The sequence below is a fragment of the Berghia stephanieae genome, chromosome 9 (assembly GCF_034508935.2).
Source record: "Berghia stephanieae isolate SIO BIC M18660-M18661 chromosome 9, UCSD_Bste_1.3, whole genome shotgun sequence".
NCBI classification, from domain to species: Eukaryota; Metazoa; Mollusca; class Gastropoda; order Nudibranchia; family Aeolidiidae; genus Berghia; species Berghia stephanieae.
In genome coordinates this window covers 41,537,223-41,557,738 of record NC_088368.1, presented here as the reverse complement: position 1 = coordinate 41,557,738, position 20,516 = coordinate 41,537,223, and the positions used below count along the sequence as shown (strand labels likewise).

At 37.8% G+C, this 20,516-nt stretch overlaps 1 protein-coding gene across 2 annotated transcripts in view; it reads left to right on the top strand.

Annotated features, from left to right (window-relative positions):
* The first annotated feature begins 200 nt into the window (after positions 1 to 200).
* LOC144980259 (uncharacterized) overlaps positions 201 to 20,516 on the top strand; it is a 29,512-nt gene continuing 9,196 nt past the window's right edge. Inside the window, exons 1-6 of one of the 2 annotated variants that reach the window (XM_078927889.1) lie at positions 201 to 415; positions 3,388 to 3,659; positions 4,482 to 4,656; positions 6,390 to 6,504; positions 8,774 to 8,968; positions 19,502 to 19,555. In XM_078927889.1, the coding sequence (XP_078784015.1) occupies positions 3,524 to 3,659; positions 4,482 to 4,656; positions 6,390 to 6,504; positions 8,774 to 8,968; positions 19,502 to 19,555 (675 nt within the window). In that variant the 5' untranslated portion in view covers positions 201 to 415; positions 3,388 to 3,523. Of the gene's footprint in view, positions 416 to 848; positions 982 to 3,387; positions 3,660 to 4,481; positions 4,657 to 6,389; positions 6,505 to 8,773; positions 8,969 to 19,501; positions 19,556 to 20,516 lie in introns of those variants that run through there. The other variant, XM_078927890.1, reaches the window with a different exon arrangement.

Below are 20,516 nucleotides of genomic sequence, written 5' to 3'. Positions count from 1 at the left end.
AAATAGACCGACAGTAATTTTTGGTAAATTTTACCATTTGTTTAATAAAAAATCAATATTTAGATATTATTTGACGCATGATCGAGTATTTATGAATATGTGTTTCCTTTGCCACATAACAGACATTTTTTAATGGTTATTTTTTTTCTATAATTTACATTGGAAGGTGAGCTGTCAAAGCCAGGAACACGTGTTTTGCCACGTGCTTCTAAAATGGTCACGTGATGTTGTTTATTTTATTGCACCAACTTTACTGTTCTATACTCTAAATTTATTAATTAAATCCTTTATTTCTTCCATTTTAACTCCAATTCGTGAACCCAATGTCCTGTCTGTTGTCTGCCATAGGTATTCTAAATCGAGCCATCCTAAATTTGATTGAGTCTTGACTCTATTATTTCCCATATGCAGGAAGGTTTGTAATTTGATGATTGTTTGGAAAAATATGATTAAACAAAATTATACGAAGAGCTCTTTAATTAACAAAATCAAGACATCGAGCTTCAGTTGCAGACGCATGCTGCTCAGTTGTCAACGTAAACAATGACAGTGACCAAAGCAGCAGTCACTAAAAATTAGATTTTGGCCAATTTAAACAAATTTGTTTGTTTGTTTGTTTGTTTGTTGCTTTAGGTCTCTTCCAACACAATTGAGGTTATATGAGAGACCGCTGAAACAAACAAAAAAAAAAAAAAAAAAAAACAAGCAATCTAACAAAAATAGTACAAATGTAAATCAAAATCAAAACCAAAAGATATCATAAGCTAAATTATAAATAACCAAAAACAAACAGGCAGAAGATTTACAGAAAAAAAAATCCCCTGTCAAAAATACAATCACAAACCAAAGAAGCAGGATAGGCTAGTAAAGAGAAGAAGAAACGACATCACTATCGGATCGTACACCCATGCGAACATCATAGGTATATGATTCAAGGGTGATGCTCCCATCCAACCACCCGCAATTTGAACAAATAATTAGGTATTTAAAAAAAAATCAATGCACAATTATTATATATTAGATAGCAATTTGAAACGAGAACAGCAATGGGTTAATTTTTATTTGGACCTCCTCAACCGTCAACCTCAATCTCAAATCTAACCGATTTTCTAGCAAGACGTTTCCGTTTCGTTAATTATGAATGGATGACTGAATGTTTTTGTTCATGAAGAATGGTCCGATTTCAAAATATCACAACTCCAAAGCAGGAATGGACTCAGAAATTGGATGACTTGACGAGACCTGGGTATTTTGTGACCACATTGTAAAAAAACAAAAAAAAAAAAATCAAACAAAACAAACAAAAGATTGGACCGTGAAGTGAAGTCTTGGAAGAGAATAATTGCCAGCCTTATATACAAATAGCAACTGTATGCCTATGAAGCACAACGATTTCTTGACTCAAGGTTGTTTAAGAATCACATGACAAAATAAGCTGGAATTTAAGACATTATCAATAATAATAGTTAGTTTAGTATTTTTCATAGAATTCAAGAGGTACACTATAGATAACAAAATTGGCATCATGCTATGGTGAAGATCTTCTGAGATTGATGGGGTTGTGGATAGCTCATCGCCACCGTGAAGTTTGTATTCTCTGTTGTCTTCTAGAACTTTCCTACTCATTTCATTTCTTGCTATCAACATAAGTACCAGCTCCACTCACTTTTCTGAATTATCATCTTGGAGTGTAGCTGACCAAGGAAGGAACAGAAGTCAAATCAAGGATAGGCATGGCGACAGCGTTGATGGCGAGACTCAACAAGATTTGGAAAAGCCAGATGAGCTTCCAATCAAAATTTCGATTGTACAGGTCACTTGTACTATCCGTGCTACCATATGTGTGGCTATGTGGTCAAGTGATATGACATTCGCTTTCGGATCGGAAGGTCTTGGGTTCAAGCCTCGCTTGTGCATAGTTGAGTCCTTGGAGAAGGCTCTTTACTCACAATCTCTCACCGTACTATGTAATATCGTCTAACAGGCGTCATGTCCCGTCCTAAGTGTTAAATGTTGCTGTTGACCTGGGACCCCTTGTAAAGCGCTTTGAGCATGTTTAGTGGATTTTGCGTTATACAAAAGCTCAATTTAATTTATAGACTTGTGAAGCCTGGACAATGAATGCGGAACTAGAGAGGCGAATCAAGGTTTTTCGAGAGCAGGAATTACAGGAAAATGCTACGAGTTTCATATCTGGAACATAAAACTAATAAAGAGGTTCTTGAAGATGTGGAAAAACTAGTGGGAAGTCAGGAACCTTTGGTGGACGTTCAAAGGAGAACAGGAAGATAAAAGGCAAAAATGTGGCTGGATAACATCAAAGAATGGACAGGATTGACGCTGTATGAGCTGACAGAGAGAGCCAGTAACCGATATGTGTGGTTCCATTTGTGAAGGCTTGTACCCCGCAAGTCCTCCCAATGACCATCTGGTCATGGGTGTGAGTGAGTGAATCATAGTACGGCAAGACTTGACTACTGAGGGGTCACTAAAATTTTATTTCATTTTAAGGTCGCTTTGCTGGGTGGGCAGGGAGGCACTTACTGTGTCTTCTATCCCCTTTTGTCTGTTTATCCAACATGCTTTTCGTCTGCCTTGGGATGAGATTACTTGGTTTTGTCCTGGCCCTGGCCAGATACCCTAGCAGGAGGGAAACAGTCAAATGTATAGTCAGAGTTTTGGGAGATGATATTTTTCGTCTTGTAAGTCATTTCTCTGTTATGCACTGTATTGTATTGTGTTTACATATTATATATGATTTGTAAATATTTGAGTATATTCCTCTTAGTGGGGGCCTGTGCTTGTGTCTGGATGAGACTTTAAGGTGATCTCAAACTAAGTACTTTGATGGTGTGCTCCGGGAATCTACATCTGTTTCCTATTTGAACCAATTGCCCTTTTTGTCTTACCTTTTCTTGGGTGATTTACTTGTCATTCTAGAACTTTTTACTATCCCATTTTCTTCATTTTTACTGATGCTGATATGACCTTAATGTGTTGAAAGCGCTGTAAAATCCTTAAAGACAAACAACATAAACGAATCTGAAACTTTGCGTCACACATTCCCACAATTTTAAATTCAGAACACTGAGTGGAGCAGGTACTTATGTTGAAAGCAAAAAATAAATGAAGTGGGTCGTGGATAGCTCATACGGTAGAGTCACACGATCTTCCCTGCCAGGCGGCGTTGTCGTACCAGTAAGGTCACGGGTTCGAGCCCCCATTGCTGCTGCGAACTTTTTATTCTCTGCTGTCTCCTGGCACTTTCCTACTCACTTCATTCTTTGTTGTTACATTTCCACAATGGGATGATAATCTGTTTGCATGAATTTTATTTTTATTTCTTGCAAACAATTAATGTTATCCCAATCTTTAACCACTTTTCAGATATTTTCAATTGAGATTTCCAATGAAAAATTCAAGACCTGAAAGTAGCTCATGGTGATGACGGATGCGATGTCAGTTCAATTAGAGGAAATGTAGTCACCAGAGGTAGCAGTAACATATAGTCTGAAACACGACCATGTCGTTAGAGCTTAAAGATACATTGGAGGTGGAGACTCCTTTGAGCACCAGCCAGATACAGCTCCTGCTTGGAGACATAACCAAACTACCCCTTGAGGAAAAGGTGGATTTTGTGTTTACCTCAGCTTTTGTTGGTATGTGAAATGTTTTCTCTGATATATAATCTAAATGTTGTTGCTCGAAGCTCGAAGAAATAAATAACAATGTGAAATTGAATTTAAGCTTCAATTTAATATACGAAAACAGATAAACTAGACGTTTCTACCACATTATCTCATTCGCCTGTAGTGTTTCATTCATCCTGTTTTGTTGATAAAGGGGAAACCCGAAACGTCCATTTTATCTGTTTTTTTATATTAAATTGAAGCTTACATTCAATATCACTTTATTTATTTTCTGATATATAAATACTTCATATTCACTGTTTTCCATTTTCCATGCTCGCTCAATGTAATGTAATGAAATGTAAATTGGGTAGGTGGTCTTATGGTACGACACTCGTTTTTGCATTGGAAAGTCCTGGGTTCGAGCCTTGCTTGCGGCATTGTTGAGTCCTTGTCTTATCCCTTTATTTATTCAATCATTTTTTTTTCTTCATTTTTCTTTTTATTGATTTTAATTGTCACCATATCCACATATATGGATATTGGCCATATAATAAAATAAAGTCTGCAGTTACAAACGACAGGAAAAAAAAAAAAAACCAAAATAGTTAAAAACAAATATAGGAATAAATCCCGTTGGCATCAGACATCTTGTTTGATGGATTATCTATATCCTTTTCATGGAATGCCGAATCAACGGTACCTAATGATGTCATTGCAGAAGCTTATAAATTTTTCAAACATTTTATAGCAATAAATAAATATGTATAAATGAATTATAAATTAGCCAAAAAATAATAAAAAAATATATATGTATCCCTTATTTCGTCTCAATGTACGTTGACCTTTCAGGTAACTACACTCCTGTTCATGGGACTCTTATTGGAAGCCTTAGACACAATTTGGACATCAATGTGGGTAATTTGGCCAAAAGGAAAGAGATGGACTTGAGACAACAATTCTCCTGCTGGCTGTCTGCCCCCTTGGGTGATTATTTACCCTATCGACGTCTCGTTTGTTTTGAGCAGTAAGTATCACGTGGGAATCGGAAAAAGTAAATGTGGAACAGTGCAGGGCTGCCAACTGAACACGAAAAAAGGCATATTTGTAAAGTGCTTTGAGCACATTTAGTGGATATTGCGCTAAATAAAAGCTCGAAATAAATCTCACTTTGTATGCTTTTTTAACAATTGTAAGATTGTATGCTTTTTCTCTCAGATTGTACCTTTTTTTTTTTTATGAGACTCAAATCTTAACATTATAAAGTCAAAATTGTTTTAATTCTGTTTTTTCATAAGGTGTTTTTGGCATTCTCCATATTTCCTACACTGCATGCTTTAACAATTGATTGTTGTTTGATAGATTTAAGTGGTCTGTTTGCATTGCTTCATCATTTTCAATTTACTTGACGTCTCTTAAGTCCCCCCCCCCCCCACCCAAACTTGTTGCAAGAATTTATCTACTCCCAACAACTATTTTTTTCCTTGTAAATCATCTCTCTGTTATGTATTATTATGTTTGTTATTTTGAATGTATAATATAAGCATTTCAGTGTATTCCTCTCAATGAGATCTGGTGTATGGGTGAGACATTTAGGTGATCTCAAACTAATTACACTGATATTGTGATCGAGGAATCTACATCTGTTCCCTATTTGAACCACTCCCCTTTGTCTTACTTTTTTCCTCATGTCCTTTTTTGTGGTTCATCTAGAATCTTTTCCCTATCCAATTTTCATTTTCTTACTCTTTACTGGCGCCAATATGACCTAAATGTGTTGCAAGCGCTGTAAAACCCTTAAAAACAAACAAACCATATCTACTCCAATGTTACCTGACGGAAGGGAGTGAGATGACTGAAGGCTTCCATTTTCAAATTGTACACTTTTTCTCCATATCTTACTCTTGTTGAGTGGTTGGGGTTCCTGACCTCCCACAGTGGGCGGGGAGGTCACTTACTGTGGCTCCTATCCCCTTATATCTGTTTTCCAACATGCTTTCTGTCTTTGTCTTGGAATGAGATTACTTGGTTTTGTCCTGCCCTGGCCGAATACCCTGGCTGAGAGGGAAACAGTCAAATGTATAGTTGGTTTTGGGAGATGATATTTTTTTTCCTTGTAAATAATCTCTCCCTTTTGCACTGTATTATGTTTTGTTTACATATTATATATGATTTGTAAACATTTGAGTGTATTCCTCTTAGTGGGGACCTGGATGAGACTTTTAGGCGAATGTCTTGCTTTTTAAACTTACATGTGTCATAAATTGTCGGGTCTTGATAGCTCAGTTGATAGAGCACTCGCTTCACACTCAAAGTCCTATATGCAGTCAAGATTTTTTTCTGATCCCCCCCGTCCACCCAGCAGTGATTGGGTAGCTGGGTCAGTTATAACTAGCAGAAATTACATTGCGATAGACTAGCTTCCTATCCAAAGGGTAGCAAGCAATTGTTATTGCCCATTTCATGCTAAGAAACCAGGGATAAACTCTGGCTCCATGGGCCTAATGGCTCTGATAGAAATATAAATAAATAAAGTAAAATTCCATCTATTCATCTCCAAGGGGAAATCTGTCTTTATGGTCTTTTTCAAGGGAAGACTGGAATAATCCAGGCATCAGCCGCAGTGAACTGCTGCAAAGTGAGCTATAGCGAGTTGACTTGCTCAAGGCCACACAGAAAGCCGGGTAACCATACCGCTGAGTCAGCCACGCTGCCCCGAAACTTGTTGAACTTACTTCTTCCTTTTTTGTCCCTTCCAAGGATTGCCAGTGATGATGTAGATATACAACTGTCCAGATTGTTCCGTGCTATGATGCCGATATTCAACAACCAAGACACGTCGGTCATCACACCTGTACTAGCCACAGGAAATCAGGTATAGAATTTTTTCCCCAGCTTCTTTTTTTTTTTTTTGGAGGGGGGCTGGGGGGGGGGGGGGGGAGTGTGAGGGTCCTGATTGTTGAGTTGGTAGAACACTCACTTCACACACAGAGGATCATCGATTGAGATTTTTTTCAACCCCCCCCCCCCTTCTCTCCTTGCCCTGTCCAGTTAACAATAATTGTATAGCTGAGTCTCATAAAATTCACAAAAAGTGTGGAGCGGGTGTTTGTAACACTAATGATGAGAAAAATAGGGTATGGAGAATTAGTGCCAAATGAAAACAGAATAAAAAGTCACGGAGTCAGTCAGTGCCACACTCGGGATCCAAATAACTTGACACCCTCCGCCTGGCAGAGAGAGAGAGAGAGAGAGAGAGAGAGAGAGAGAGAGAGAGAGAGAGAGAGATGAGAGAGAGAGAGATGAGAGAGAGAGGTCGCACAACTGACTGACCTATCCAGCCCACAAAAAAAATGGCTTTCAAACTTGGTACCAATCATGCGCCCCTCTACTCTCGACTACTGTGGAGACCACAACGAGGCTGGCTAGCCAACCCTGTGAACTCTGTCTACTGGGTGAAAGAAATAATATTATGAAATTGATTGTAGGCTTCAATTTAATTACAAAAACAGATCAAATGAACGTTTCGGGTTTCCCCTTTATCAACAAAACAGGATGAACGAAACACCACAGATGAATGAGATAGTGTGGTAGTGGCATAGTTAAGATGGATTACATTACCTAGTATACTGGGTGAGCAAATTAAGCTATCCACTCTCCTCTGTATGAAACAAGACATGGTAACATATAAGCATGTGCGCTATGCGGTCTTGTGGTATGACACTCGCTTTCGGATCGGAAGGTCCCAAGTTCGAGCCTCGCTCGATGCATAGTTGAGTCTATGGAAAAGGATCTTTACTCACATTTTCTCACCATACTCAGGTGTAAAATGAGTACCTGGCCGTTAACAGTGTTGTCAATGCCCTAAAAAATTGTTATACCGCCTAACAGTCATTAAAAGCTCAATTTAAAAACAAAAATAATAATAAATAGGAAACTCATGAAATAGCTCCTTATTGGGTTGAATAAAATTCAGAAAGTGTGTGGAGCGTTTTGGGGTCCACTGCTTATTTAAAATGAGGGATTGCATTGTTATGGATATGCATCATTTTACCTTTGAGGGATTGCATTGTTATGGATATGCATCATTTTACCTTTGAGGGATTGCATTGTTATGGATATGCATCATTTTACCTTTGAGGGATTGCATTGTTATGGATATGCATCATTTTACCTTTGAGGGATTGCATTGTTATGGATATGCATCATTTTACCTTTGAGGGATTGCATTGTTATGGATATGCATCATTTTACCTTTGAGGGATTGCATTGTTATGGATATGCATCATTTTACCTTTGAGGGATTGCATTGTTATGGATATGCATCATTTTACCTTTGAGGGATTGCATTGTTATGGATGTGCATCATTTTACCTTTGAGGGATTGTATTGTTATGGATATGTATCATTTTACCTTTGAGGGATTGTATTGTTATGGATCTGCATCATTTTACCTTTGAGGGATTGTATTGTTATTGATATGCATCATTTTACCTTTGAGGGATTGTATTGTTATGGATATGCATCATTTTACCTTTGAGGGATTGCATTGTTATGGATATGCATCATTTTACCTTTGAGGGATTGTATTGTTATGGATATGCATCATTTTACCTTTGAGGGATTGTATTGTTATGGATATGCATCATTTTACCTTTGAGACACACAATGTCACAACTTTAAAATGTTTTCCATCTGTTTTCTTTACTTTGAATCCTCCAGATTTAAAACGAGTGATTGCACTTAGATTAATATGCAACTATGTGGTCTTGTGGTATGACACTCGACTTTAAATTGGGATGTCCTGGATTCGAGTCCAGCTCTGAGCGGCACATAGTTGAGTCCCTGGAAAAGGCTCTTTACTCACATTATCTTACTTTACTCAGATGTACAATGAGTACCTGGACGTTAACAGCGTTGTCTGTCCAAAAAAAAAAAAAAGATTGTAATATCACCTAACAGGCGTCATGTTTCATCCTACATGTTAAGTGTTGCTGTTGGCTAGGGACCCTTTGTAAAGCATTTTGAACACGTTTAGTGCATATTGCATTATATAAATGCTCATTGTTTTAAAAATAAATCATTATTACTTTAAATGTGAGAACATTTTGTCCATCTGTTTTTCTACCCTTTGACTCCTCCAGCGTAAGCCTATCCAGCAAGTATTGAAAGCCATGGTAACGGCAGCTGTAGAATGGATAAAGGCTGGACTTCCATTACGATGTCTCAAAGTTGTTCTCTATGCCGCCGATCTGTCCAAGATGAACAAACAGAACACAGAATGTCTGCAGGTTTTTGCCAAATTGAAAAAGAAAATATTGAAAGGAGAGGAAAAGGCAGTGAGTTTTCTATTCATTTATGTGAAATTATGTGAAAAAATTATTTTCTATTAACTGTCTCCTTATAAGTCTATTTTAGAATTTTCCCTTAAACTTGACACCTAACATGAAAATAGAATTTTCCTACTCTAACAGAAAAGCAACACAAGTATTTTCTATTCATAATATTGTTTAGAACATGACTTGTACAACACAATGCCAAGTTTTTATAGCTATAACAAATATACATTTTAAAATTTTGTGATGAGGAAAGGAAATCAGTAAAAGGCATTTTATTTTATTTTGCCTGTATGATTTTTTTCTGTCAAAGAATTCCAAATGCAATGATCTACTGAATTCTTTACTCAGGGGATTGGGGTGGTGATTGTTCTTTGAGATAAAATCAGTATTGTTCGATGTTTATAAAAACACTGTGTGCGTTTACTTGTATGTGTTAGGTTGTAATATGAACTTGTTTTTAACTCATTCACCGCCATTGGCTACACTGTGCAGCCAGAGCACAATCTGTTCTACTGGCCAATGGCCGCACAGTGCGGCCCGTCTTGAAAGGCAAAAATGATAATGGGATCCAATCCTACTTTCTACAAAAGTACTATAAATTGGTATCATTTCTTTCATCATAACATTCAATTGGCCCTAGGGGGGTATTTTAATTGAGATTTTGCGCTGAATTTGAAAGTCCATTTGTCTTAGCTTGTCATTCTCATGCTGCCTCAATCAGGTGTCAGCCATTTTGAGACAGAAATGCCAATATAACCTCAGCGCTCAAAGAGTTAACTCACTCAAACCTAACGCCGACTATATCTGCAGTTTACCCAGCTTACTTTTACTCCATGCCTATTTATTACATTTTTCTGAAACAAAATATAGGCGTATATCAAATCTATATTTTTTTGTTTAGTTTTTGCATGTTCATAGTAGTTAAATAAAACTATGTACATGATCATTTTTAATACATTTTTCCAATTTTGGAAAGTAGCAAAAATCTCTAGGATTGAGTGAGTTAATCGGTATAAAGAACAGCTATGTGGTCTAGTCGTATAACACTCGCTTTTGGATCGGAAGCTCCTGGGTTCGAGCTCGTTCTGTGCATAGTCGAGTCCTTGGAAAAGGCTATTTACTCATATTGTCTCACTGTACTCAGGTGTAAAATGAGTACCTGGCCGTTAACTGCGTTGTCTCTGTCTGAAAAAAATTGTGATATCGCCTAACAGGCGTTTTGTCTCGTCCTATATGTTAAGTATTGCTGTTAGCCAGTTAACCCTTGTAAAGCGCTTTGAGCACGATTAGTGGATATTGTTCTATATAAAAGCTCAATTATAAATCCCAGCAGTCCAGCAAGCTTTTGAACGTGGATTTTGCTCAAAATGGCATTCTCTCGATATTTCATTTTTGTGGTCATTTAAAAAAGAAAATTATCACCGTTTATCTTACTTTTATGGGTGGGATTCCTGACCTCCCATAGTGGACAGGGGGGTACATAGCCTGACACAGATATTGTAGCCATCGTTAACTTATAGCCTGACAGAGAGATTGTAGTCATCGTTAACTAATAGCCTGACACAGAGATTGTAGCCATCGTTATCTAATAGCCTGACACAGAGATTGTAGCCATCGTTAACTAATAGCCTGACACAGAGATTGTAGCCATCGTTAACTAATAGCCTGACACAGAGATTGTCGCCATCGTTAACTTATAGCCTGACACAGAGATTGTAGCCAACTTTAACTTATAGCATGAACCGGAGAATTTAGACATCGTTAACTAATAGCCTAACACAGATATTGTAGCCATTTTTAACTTATAGCCTGACACAGAGATTGTAGCCATCGTTAACTTATAGCCTGACACAGAGATTGTAGCCATCGTTAACTAATAGCCCTACACAGAGATTGTAGCCATCGTCTACTTATAGCCTGACACAGAGATTGTAGCCATCGTTAACTTATAGCCTGACACAGAGATTGTAGCCATCGTTAACTAATAGCCTGACACAGAGATTGTAGCAATCGTTAACTTATGGCCTGACACAGAGATTGTAGCCATCGTTAACTAATAGCCTGACACAGAGATTGTAGCCATTGTTAACTAATAGCCTGACACAGATATTGTAGCCATCGTTAACTAATAGCCTGACTCAGAGATTGTAGCCATCGTTAACTCATTTGCCTGACACAGAGATTGTAGCCATCGTTAACTTATAGCCTGACACAGAGATTGTAGCCATCGTTAACTAATAGCCTTACACAGAGATTGTAGCCATCGTTAACTTATAGTCTGAGACAGAGATTGTAGCCATCGTTAACTAATAGCCTGGCACAGAGATTGTAGCCATCGTTAACTAATAGCCTGACACAGAGATTGTAGCCATCGTTAACTAATAGCCTGACACCGAGATTGGAGCCATCGTTAACTTATAGCCTGACACATAGATTGTAGGCATCGTTAACTTATAGCCTGACACAGAGATTGTAGCCATCGTTAACTAATAGCCTGACACAGATATTGTAGCCATCGTTAACTAATAGCCTGACACCGAGATTGGAGCCATCGTTAACTTATAGCCTGACACATAGATTGTAGGCATCGTTAACTTATAGCCTGACACCGAGAGTGTAGCCATGGTTAACTTATAGCCTGACACAGAGATTGTAGCCATCGTTAACTTATAGCCTGACAGAGAGATTGTAGCAATCGTTAACTAATAGCCTGACACAGAGATTGTAGCCATCGTTATCTAATAGCCTGACACAGAGATTGTAGCCATCGTTAACTAATAGCCTGACACAGAGATTGTCGCCATCGTTAACTTATAGCCTGACACAGAGATTGTAGCCAACGTTAACTTATAGCATGAACCGGAGAATTTAGACATCGTTAACTAATAGCCTAACACAGATATTGTAGCCATTTTTAACTTATAGCCTGACACAGAGATTGTAGCCATCGTTAACTTATAGCCTGACACAGAGATTGTAGCCATCGTTAACTAATAGCCCTACACAGAGATTGTAGCCATCGTCTACTTATAGCCTGACACAGAGATTGTAGCCATCGTTAACTAATAGCCTGACACAGAGATTGTAGCCATCGTTAACTTATGGCCTGACACAGAGATTGTAGCCATCGTTAACTAATAGCCTGACACAGAGATTGTAGCCATTGTTAACTAATAGCCTGACACAGATATTGTAGCCATCGTTAACTAATAGCCTGACTCAGAGATTGTAGCCATCGTTAACTCATTTGCCTGACACTGAGATTGTAGCCATCGTTAACTTATAGCCTGACACAGAGATTGTAGCCATCGCTAACTAATAGCCCCACACCGAGATTGTAGCCATCGTTAACTTATAGCCTGACACAGAGATTGTAGCCATCGTTAACTAATAGCCTGGCACAGAGATTGTAGCCATCGTTAACTAAAAGCCTGACACAGAGAGTGTAGCCATCTTTAACTTATAGCCTGACACAGAGATTGTAGCCATCGTTAACTTATAGCCTGACAGAGAGATTGTACCAACGTTAACTTATAGCCGGATACAGAGATTGTAGCCATCGTTAACTTATAGCCTGACACAGAGATTGTAGCCATCGTTAACTAATAGCCCTACACAGAGATTGTAGCCATCGTCTACTTATAGCCTGACACAGAGATTGTAGCCATCGTTAACTAATAGCCTGACACAGAGATTGTAGCCATCGTTAACTTATGGCCTGACACAGAGATTGTAGCCATCGTTAACTAATAGCCTGACACAGAGATTGTAGCCATTGTTAACTAATAGCCTGACACAGATATTGTAGCCATCGTTAACTAATAGCCTGACTCAGAGATTGTAGCCATCGTTAACTCATTTGCCTGACACAGAGATTGTAGCCATCGTTAACTTATAGCCTGACACAGAGATTGTAGCCATCGTTAACTAATAGCCTTACACAGAGATTGTAGCCATCGTTAACTTATAGTCTGAGACAGAGATTGTAGCCATCGTTAACTAATAGCCTGACACAGAGATTGTAGCCATCGTTAACTAATAGCCTGACACAGAGATTGTAGCCATCGTTAACTAAAAGCCTGACACAGAGATTGTAGGCATCGTTAACTAATAGCCTGACACAGAGAGTGTAGCCATCGTTAACTTATAGCCTGACACAGAGATTGTAGCCATCGTTAACTAATAGCCTGACACAGATATTGTAGCCATCATTAACTAATAGCCTGACACAGAGATTGTAGCCAACGTAAACTTATAGCATGACACAGAGATTGTAGCCATCGTTAACTAATAGCCTGATACAGATATTGTAGCCATCGTTAACTAATAGCCTGACACAGAGATTGTAGCCATCGTTAAGTTATAGCCTGACACTGAGATTGTAGCCATCGTTAACTTATAGCCTGACACAGAGATTGTAGCCATCGCTAACTAATAGCCCCACACCGAGATTGTAGCCATCGTTAACTTATAGCCTGACACAGAGATTGTAGCCATCGTTAACTAATAGCCTGGCACAGAGATTGTAGCCATCGTTAACTAAAAGCCTGACACAGAGAGTGTAGCCATCTTTAACTTATAGCCTGACACAGAGATTGTAGCCATCGTTAACTTATAGCCTGACAGAGAGATTGTACCAACGTTAACTTATAGCCGGATACAGAGATTGTAGCCATCGTTAACTTATAGCCTGACACAGAGATTGTAGCCATCGTTAATGTATAGTCTGAGACAGAGATTGTAGCCATCGTTAACTTATAGCCTGACACAGAGATTGTAGCCATCGTTAACTAATAGCCTGACACAGAGATTGTAGCCATCGTTAACTTATAGCCTGACACAGAGATTGTAGCCAACGTTAACTTATAGCCTGACACAGAGATTTTAGCCATCGTTAACTAATAGCCTGACACAGATATTGTAGCCATCGTTAACTAATAGCCTGACACAGAGATTGTAGCCATCTTTAACTTATAGCCTGACACAGAGATTGTAGCCATCGTTAACTAATAGCCTTACACAGAGATTGTAGCCATCGTTAACTTATAGCCTGACACAGAGATTGTAGCCATCGTTAACTAATAGCCTTACACAGAGATTGTAGCCATCGTTTACTTATAGCCTGACATAGAGATTGTAGCCCTCGTTAACTAATAGCCTGACACAGAGATTGTAGCCATCGTTAACTAATAGCCTGACACAGAGATTGTAGCCATCGTTAACTTATAGCCTGACACAGAGATTGTACCAGCGTTAACTTATCGGCCGTCTTCAAAATAACGCCAAATTCGAGTCCTCCAATTTTTAAAAAGTCAAGTATTTCCAACATACTCATTATTTTGTGTATGCTTTCTGTGATATGTATGCGACATAAAATTGTAATAACAGGGCTTAATGAGTTTCCAGTGGTCACTTATTCAAGTATTTGTGAATCACAATCTACATGAGACTCATTCCTGTTACGCTTAAAAAAATATGTCACATTACATAAGTTAACACATTTTTGGACAACTATTGAAATAAAACATTGAAAAACAATAAACACAGAGCATTGATACTAATTTTGACAACAAAATGACAGTTATTGTTTTACAAAAGGCATTCAGAAATCAGTTTTTGAAAACAAAGGATATTATTTGAGCAATCATCATCTCCAAAAATTTATAGGAAAATGACAAAAATAAAAATTGTTTACCATAGTCTAGGTATATAAGTGTTAAACCACCACAAATAATGTTTCCTTTCAAGTATTTATATTTAGCATGAAAAACACGAAAAAGTCATACTTAACAGGAATGAGTTTGTGTAACAGGAATGAGTGGACGTAACAGGAATGAGTTTTCTGTTACAGGAATGAGTAATTACAACATATTTATTCGAAAGGATTATAAATTCAATACGCTGAGTGATTGAAACTCAGAAGGGGAACAAAATGGTTAGGGCGCCAATACAATGATTTGGAGCTGATGTTGGTAGAGACCCACAAAAGAGCACCAACATTGTTTGTTAAATTCAGGATACTCTTTCGTGGCAGTTCGGAATGTTTGGATAAACAGACAAAAGAGGCATTTTTAAAACACTGGAAAGAGCAAGAAGCTGCCACATACCCATGTATGATTTTGGTTTACTTAATGACATAACGTCCAGTTTGAACAACTCTTCCAGGGTATCTTTATCACTTATGTTAACATCGGGAATATAAAGGTCCAAGTTTGTGACAAAAATTTAACAACTGTCTGGATGTTGTCATTGAGTGAAGCAAGGTTTGAATCTGACAAATAATGGTCCTTGTCTAAAGCCAGCTCTTGTATCAATCTTACTCGTATTTCGTCTGTTTGTGTGTCTTTGCTAAATGCATACACTGCACCACAGGCAGGCAGGCAATCCCCATCGGCCCTCAGCTTGACTGGAAATAACTGTTTCCCATCACACAGAGATCTAGGTATATCATTTGAAATTAAATGTGTACACCTGTTGTCAATACCAATGCGAGTTTTGATTACACTTCTGCTGGCCCCAACTATTTCACAAACACGTAATGCTTGATTTTCACATTCATCAACCACTTCATCAAATGATTTCCATTCATTCAATCTTTGATAAAACCATTGTAATCGATTTTAGTCGGCATCACCTTAATGTCTATGCCATCTTGGTCATGTTCATCACTTGATTCACTGTTTAAGTCAACCGGTGCAACTTCAGGCATGACTCCATCATTACCTTTGAAAACCTGTTGCTTCAAATCACTTTGTAGAAATGAATGACATTTAATCGATGTGACCAACAACATTATTGCACATTCTTGACTCCTTTTCTCCAAAACGCTGAAGCAAGCATGTTAATGTTTTCACATTTTTTACATGCACATGTTTCTCTGTCCCTTTTTCTTGGAGTATCAACCCAAAATGGCTTAAGTCGGTAGAATGAAGAAAATGACACGTATGGGTTGCAAGAGATGTATCGCTTGAACAAATGTGACATTGTATCACATATTAGTCTTCTTTGTTTCTTGACTTTATTTCTTGTTTTTGTATTTCTCTTTCCTGGAGCTAATTTAGAAGTGTCACCTTTCAGGAAAAAATCTCTTACTATTGGCTTGACAAGATCTGGAAATTTTGGAGGCATTTGACGTCGTTTCAGAATTTTTCCAAGAGTTTATATTTTTTGAGAGTCATACCAGCTGCCAGATGTTTCACGGATGTGTACATGTGCCTTCTGTTCCTCAAATGTTTGATGTCTTATAGGAGTGCAAAATGATTTTGTAATGTTCTTTTCACTTTCTTGTTTTTTCTGCTATCTTTCAAAAGTTTTTCTAGTTTTGATCGGGGTGTCAACGAAAGTTTTTTTTTTATTTTTAATGACCTGTCCAAGCGCTTTTTGTACTTTTTCGGATTTCTTTTTCGATTGAGAAAGAGAGGACAGCCTTTTCACTTCTTCAAGACTTTGGTTTTTCAACATTTAGGTTTCATTGGCTGTTTTAGTAGCTTGATATCTTTGACGAGAGACATACCGGAGTGGAGATTTTGAGTGTGAGGATGGAGTGTAACTCAGGTCAAGATTTTGCTGTTCCCGGTTTGTAGTGTGTGTGTGATAATTTTTTATCCAATTCTTTCTCTGTTTGCGTTGTTCTCTTGGTGTCTTATCTTTTATGGACTTTTTCTTTCCATTCGATTTGTCGCTCTGGTATTTGTCTTGTTTTTTTTAAGATTAACAGCACGTCGAATAGGAACTCCATCTCGTCTTTGACGGTAAAGTCATTGCTCTCGGCTGACATCATGGCTTTTTTGGCCTTTGTGATAAGAAAACAAAATAAAACAATCGTTACAACAAAGCTATGACCCTTGAAAATGAACAATAATATCAAGTTACATTTCGCCACCCTCATTCCTATTACAAAACAAGGTGTAACATGAATAAAGTCAAGGAACAAAGAAGACTATTATGTGATACAATGTCACATTTGTACAAGCGATACCGGGCCGTTAAATCATTGTAATCATCTAAAATGTATCTGAGCCTAACAGACAACAAACTATGTTTGGACATTAGGCATTTGGTATTGGCAAGGTAACTTTGCACTAAAAATAGTCTTTCAGCAATGGAAGAAATTAATATGTAAACAATAAAAATTGTTTTTAATGGTAACGTTGTAACAATGAATGTTACCACTTCAATGGACATAGGCCTGTAACACTTCAGGGGTTTACAAAACACTTTACCAAACACATCCTTATGAAACAAAGGAATATTCCATGAATCGATAAACCATGTGGAGGCGCCTTGGCCGAGTGGTTACCGAAAGGGACTCCGGACTGGGAGATAACAGGTTCGAAAACCTCCACAACCATAGAGTGGTTTCCTTAATCAAGGAAATTCATTCCGGTTGCTTCACTTTGCTTCACCCAGGTGTTTATCATGGTACCAGTGCTGCTGGGGAATGTAATTTGCTATAGACCAACCTCGTATTCATAAGTTAAATGTCTGTTTCATGCTACAGCAACAGGGATAAGCTCCGATTCTATGGGCCATTATGCTCCAAAGGACTTAGTGACAATAAAACATGTGTTTCATTTTATGAAAGTTCACATTCCTCATTCCTGTTACTCATTCCTGTTATGTTTTCCTCATTCCTGTTACATCCCTCATTCCTGTTACAAAACAAGGTGTAACAGGAATGAGTGTAACAGGGATGAGTTTATCTCGCTTCGATTCATACTATCCCTAAAATATGATTTACTCCAACATTAAAGTATGACTATTATTTAGAGCCTTAAAAAAGCTATAAACTGATACTTTTGATTTTTAATACAAGTTCTAATTTAAATAACAAGCCCTGGTGACAGGAATGAGGGTCATGGTCTGATGTTGAACATTACTCACCATTCTTGAAGCGGTGTTGAACTGGAAATCACACTGAATGAAAAAACCATGTGTTTGTAGTTTCGGCCGTGATGGAAAAGGGGTAGCTACGGCGAGAAAACATTGTTAGTCGCACTTCTATTGTTAAGAGGATTTTAATTGGTTAATTTTCACTGCTGTTACAGGAATGAGTAGCCCCCTTGGGGACATACTTTATTAATATATAATAAAACTTTAAAAAGTCTGATTGTTACAAACTTTTATGAGGATCTTAGAAGATGGCAATTTGCATCAGGTGAATTCATAGGTGTATACAACAAGACACTCCATTTTGTTAAAAATTCGACCTAAAGCCATCATGCAAAAAAAGGACAGGGTATTTTCCTCTACCCCAGTCAATACAAAACGTCATATCTATCCTGAATCTCTCTCGATTTTCGTTTTTTATGTTTCATACAAGTTAGTAATGTGTAGTGAGACTGTGTAAGCAAGTATTTGCTAACAATATATGCATCAAATATTTCAAAGATCCAATTATCGTCACAGGACAGGAATTTGGCAGTTTTTTGAAAAAGGCCGTTATAGCCTGACACAGAGATTGTAGCCATCGTTAACTTATAGCCTGACACAGAGATTGTAGCCATCGTTTACTTATAGCCTGACACAGAGATTGTAGCCATCGTTAACTTAAGCCTGAGACAGAGATTGTGGCCATCGTTAACTTATAGCTAGGCACTGACCAAAAAATGACGTCAAAATGCCAGTTTTTGGTCACAAAAGAAAACAAATCGCGAATTGCATTCAATAGTTCAGGGATCACTTGTATCCTTGAGCACTACTAACGACAACTCACTAGACGCTGCACATAACTAAAATATGACATCAAATTATAAGTCCTAGAGGGTTCTAGTGTCATACTATATTACGAGTATGTTTATTTTATAGGCTTGTGCAGCGCTAGTGAGTTGTCGTTAGTAGTGTTCAAGGAAATAAGTGACTCCATTGGTTGAACTATTGAATGCAACTCACGATTTGCTTTATCATCCGTATCAGGCTATAAGTTTTGTGAGTAGTTCTCACTTAATTGTATCAATCAGACAATGAATAGTCAAAGTTACAGATAAATATGTGAGTTGGTACGTTATATCAGGTTGGTGGAATGTCGTGATCAAATTATCTAAGTGAACAACATCAATAGCATCTTTGAAATATTTTATTTTCAGATATTATAGAATGAGCAAGGAGAGTTTTAACGATCCTCTAAGATTTCGTGGCCCTTTGATAATCTATCAAAACACAGAGTTTAGAAAAAGTTTACTACCACCTGGGCATCTTCCATTGGTGCTCACACTGCTACCTTATGACGATCGATCCCATCAGCAAATTCTTTAACACACTCGTGTACCGTTCGTTGCACATCCGGAAGCTTCGTCACAAAACACCGTTCAACTATACGCTCTGCGGTACTCATTTCACAAATAAGTACGATGAGAGAATGTGAGTTAAGAGCCTTTTCAAAATACTCAACTATGCGCGAGTGAAGCTCGAACCCAGGACTTTCCGATCCGAAAGCCATTATCATATCACACGACAACATAGCGATAAAAATCATTATATTAATACGGACATGATCAGATGGGTAACTTTTGTTTTTTAAATCTTATTTTACAGGGCTGTGATGATGATGAAAAATGTCTTAATATATTTGTATCCTGGGGGATTTGCGTAAGTATCATCTCTCTTTATCCTATATACCCCATTGTATAGTTTACGATCTAATAGACTTTAACGACTTTTACATGTTCTTTGTTAACTTTCATGTTACTTTCAACAGTATACATTCATATGTATTCATTGTTAACATGACAAATTTTCAGGACATATGGCTGTTTCAAATTATCAAATACATAGCTGTGGTCTGCGGATCAAAAGTCTACATACAAGAAATGAAGTTAGTAGGAAAGTTCCAGAAGACAATAGCGAATACATATTTCGCGGTGACGATGGGGGCTCGAACCCGCGACCTTACTGTTACGACAACTCCATCTGGCCGGGGAGAGCGTGACTTTACCGTATGAGCAATCCACGATCATGGATTATCCATCGTTACCAACTGTTACGACTTGTGGGAGAGTGGCAAGTGGGAGTAAGGAGATAGGAGTCAGAAAGTTTCCCCATAGACTGAGTTATCTGGTGCCACTTTATTTTTTCCCTGTTATAGTCGGGTAAAGCTCCAGACAACTTGACTGATAGTAAGAGAGTGTTTTTTAGGTTTAAAGAAATAGGTAGTAAAAGTAGTGGTAGATTATTAGCACGTTGTATAGGGATATATAGGTTCAGAACGTAAGTATCAATCCGCGTTAAAGAAGAAGTACTTTAATATAAATCAACACAATTGCCTCATACAATAATAAGTTAACACATAATTAGCCAAGAAGTAACAGCGCTGGCTTTATTCATTAAATTTAGGCCATGAGTAATTAATTGTCTTCAAGTATCACAAACTATTTGTCTTTGTAAGTGTGCTTACCTTAGAGGTGACTGGTGGCGGCGCTAAAGTTTCTTCTGTTATATGGGACAGGAGCCTGTCCGTTCCAGTGGTCTCAGTATATCGCTTGTAAGATTCTACTCTGTATCACTTGTAGCCAAACATCCGGTTGCTTGTTCTCGAAATGCATGTTTGGTT